The sequence below is a fragment of the Sinocyclocheilus grahami genome, unplaced genomic scaffold (genome assembly GCF_001515645.1).
Source record: "Sinocyclocheilus grahami isolate Dianchi unplaced genomic scaffold, SAMN03320097.WGS_v1.1 scaffold100.1, whole genome shotgun sequence".
NCBI classification, from domain to species: domain Eukaryota; kingdom Metazoa; phylum Chordata; class Actinopteri; order Cypriniformes; family Cyprinidae; genus Sinocyclocheilus; species Sinocyclocheilus grahami.
Genome location: NW_015505279.1, coordinates 1,147,501 through 1,151,274, shown reverse-complemented (window position 1 = coordinate 1,151,274; position 3,774 = coordinate 1,147,501). Strand labels below are relative to the sequence as shown.

General features: G+C 42.7%; 1 protein-coding gene across 1 annotated transcript in view; it reads right to left on the bottom strand.

Annotated features, from left to right (window-relative positions):
• Positions 1–3,439, bottom strand: part of tlk1a (tousled-like kinase 1a) — a 52,758-nt gene extending 49,319 nt beyond the window's left edge. The window contains exon 1 of the mRNA XM_016276286.1: positions 3,365–3,439. Within this exon, the coding sequence (XP_016131772.1) occupies positions 3,365–3,439 (75 nt within the window). The remainder of the gene's footprint in view (positions 1–3,364) is intronic.
• Between the last annotated feature and the right edge of the window lie 335 nt (positions 3,440–3,774).

The following is a 3,774-nucleotide window of genomic DNA, read 5'->3' as shown; positions in this document are numbered from 1 at the left end:
CCGATCCGATATTCATATCGGGTATCGGCTCCGATAGTGACATTTTTCTATCGGTATCGGTCAGAGAGAAAAACCAATTTTTTCTCGATTGTGCGAATTATTCTGTGTTACTTCTGAAGCCATACGATAGCTTAATGTGAGCTACATATGAATATTTAAGTCCTTACATTAAAGTTCACACAAACTCTTTTCTCCGGTGTGTCTGTCAGGCATTCGTTCAGCCTTTAAACCCTGGTCGCGTTCGGTTACAGCGGTCAGCTCGGTAAAGCTCTCTCCAACATCATTCTGTGTTCCCATTATACTTGTTTTGTAAATACATGTCTATGATTTTGCAAAAAGGACTTTATCTTCTTGCCGGAGTTTAATATTTTTTTACTTGCTACCGGGTGTCTGTGAGAACAAAACACGGGCGTAGAAAAGACTATAAATGGTTTTTAACGTGCACAGTAACTGAAATTTAAAACGGTTAAAAGAAAGGCTCAATAACTGTTGAACAGATATAATACACTACGCATCAATTTCTCTTCCCTTTGTGCTTTGCAGTTTTTAACACGAAGCGCTTACAATGTGCGCATAGACTGTATAAAAACAGTTCATGCTGCACTGTATTTGTTTTGTCTTATCGTATCTATCATATGTTTTTGCTTTATTAAAAAATATGCTATACATTCAATAGAAATAGTAAATACTTAAACCTATATATGAATGTTTTTAATTAATGGATTTATAATATAAATAGCAATGTGTAACATTTTACCATATTTAGTGCAACACTTTTATTTGTTCCCCACAAAATATTTTTTTTCACTAAATGTTTTGTTTTCTACAATTATTGTGCACTGATTTTTCTAGAATAACTTTTGCTGCCGAATTATCCACTAACCTAGTTTATGATCATTTTTTGTCATAGATTATAAATATACATAGGCCTATATTTTTTCATATTTATTGTTTATTTTATTTTTCTTTATAATGAAGTAGTCTGTATCTAGTAGATTGTGAAAGAATGATTATCAGTTCCACACATTGAGATATATAAATCCTACATTATTTAAATGGGGGAAAAAAACTTCACTGGTATCGGATCGGTATCGGTATCTGCCAATACTGAACCCTAGGTATCGGAGGCGAGAAAGGCAGATCGCAGCATCCCTACTATCAACCAGGGGTGCATTTCCAAAAAGCAACTATGATCGCAAGTTCTGTCGTTACCAATAGAGTTCAAATGGAACGAACCACCATAGTTAGCTAACGATGCTTTTGGGAAACGCACCCCTGATCTGCATTTCAGCTGTGAATTGTGTGTTACAGCAAAACACATATTGTGTAGCGTCATGCTGTGAACAGGACTGAAACAACAGCAGCGAGCAGTTCCCTGTAGCAGACAGACACTGGCGTAAGAAACTCTCTGGCAGTGTAGTGTCTGGCTGCAGTCTTTTAACCAGGCTTATCCCTCTCTCTCTGGAGGACCAAGAGCCAACATGGATGCCCAGCACACTCCCACTGACACAAAATGGCAGTGCAAAGATCAGTGGTGTTATCAGGCCAGGACACAGACAGGAGCTTTATCGTTAGAGTTCGTAATGGAGGCCGACGAGAGAAGGTGAGGCTATTTTGAGCAGCCTCAGACTCAGTGGATGTGTTTCAAGAGTGCTAAATAATCCATTTATACTTTAAAAACAACACATCTGGGAGATACAGCTCGAGTAAACAGATGCGGCTTAATAGCAACACCCAGGCTTGATAAATTACATTTCCACATCTGAGACCGAAAATAAAGACAGCGTAATTCAAACACAAAACCGGGTAAAGGACAGCACTAGGATAGTTAATACTCCGTTCTCCCGCTTGCTCTTTGTCCTTTACACACTCTCTGGTGGAGAGGCATCCTTTTCTTGACATTTTGCACAGGTCTCCTGCTCTCAGGCCCCTGCACACGCACCCGGGTGAACCCTTACAACGCAGGGATGTCATTTTAGCTCTCTGCTCCTCACAGGCACAGTGTCCACCTGTTTCTGACACATACTTAAGCTGTCAATCAAAAGCACCTACTTTGGGTGTTATGCCATAACTTTCACTATGCTGTGTGTGGGTGTGACTTAGAATAATTGTTATGTTTTATGTATTATGATAGACACATAATAAATGAAATATGTGTCAATAAAAAAATGGATCTATAAATATTAGCCTATTGTGTAATAATCTGATTTTCACCACAGCGCTTGTTTGCAATCTCTATTCTTGCAGTTCAACAGCTCTTCAGAGGTTCTCACCCAAACATGTCCCTGGGGGAATATCACTTATCCTCAGTCTCTTTGCAATGGAAACAACACATGCAGAAGCGACAGCACGCAAAGAGCACAGCAAAATGATCTCCTTTTTAGGCATGCTGACAGACACACGTGCATGCAACACAACTCTAGCGTCCAACCACAGTTAACAAGTGGATTAGCAAGAGAAGTGAACAAAACGACTCCATTTAGCTCCAGGAGCGACCCTGTTTGCCATCATGAACCAGAGTCACTCCTGCTCAAGTCTGGACTCCTGCTCACTGAAACCATAACCTTACGTCAAAATGAGCAGTTTCACAATCACGATCTTCAAACGCGAGATCAAGTATCACATGCATGCTCGAAAACAGCTAATGACCAGTTGACGTGTTCTTTACCTCTTATTTAGACTTGCTGGAGCTCATACTGAGCAGTCGCACTGTACTACAGTACGCGCTAATGATGCTAATTAGCCCAGAGCTAAAATGCTAAGCCACTAGCACGTTAGCCAGTCAGATGCTACTTTTACAATTAGTTTTGACAGCACACGCTAGGCGGCTAACTAGCCAAGAAACCAACACGCTAAAAGCTAAAATGCTAACATGCCTGTGAGCCGATACCGAGCGAAGTTAGCAGATTAGCTAGAATGCCGTCCAGCTAAAAAGCTAACCCGACCGCAGCCTGCTAACCTCGTACTGTAACTCGCAACCCAAGTCGGTCGAGTGATTCGAACCTGCTTTTAACTCCGCCGGCGGAGCCTTCCACCAAAGCCCTTCTGCTATCCGATGCGAGAAACATGTGGGAATAAAACGAGCAGACTTTACCTTCTTTGGCTGGTGCGAGCGGCGCACTGTGAGTGTGTGAGAGAGTGAGGCCGCCGCCGGAGCTGGAGCTGGAGCTAAGATGGCGCCTCCTCCAAACTTCCACTCTTACTTTGCGCACTCATCCAGCCACTTCAGAGAAGCAGAGAGCAATAGATCAATCAGCGGGCACCGCAAACGACATCCGACCAAATGTGGGAGGTTAAGTGAATGATGATTTAGTTTTTCATCGGGGGAGGAGGGGTTGTCAACACTTGGGACAGACACACAAACCTTCATCGCCCTCTGCAGTGCGTCCAGAAGCGCCTGCTGCTGAGGAGGAGGAGGATGAAGATGAAGTTCAGACATGAAGAGGCTCTCTACAAACACTATCTATCGCGATACTTGACACTCGTCCCATGAAAATTAGATGGTGGGAGAGACTTCGGGGCCACTCAGAAATTACTTTCCCTTCAGTCTAAACATAATTTCCATCTCACACACACACACACACACACACTCACTCAGTCAGTCTCTCTCACACACACACTCACTCACTCTCTCACACACACACATACACACACACACTCACTCTCTCACTCACTCACACACACACACACACTCACTCTCTCACTCACTCACACACACACACTCACTCTCTCACTCACTCACACACACACACTCACTCACTCAGTCTCACTCAC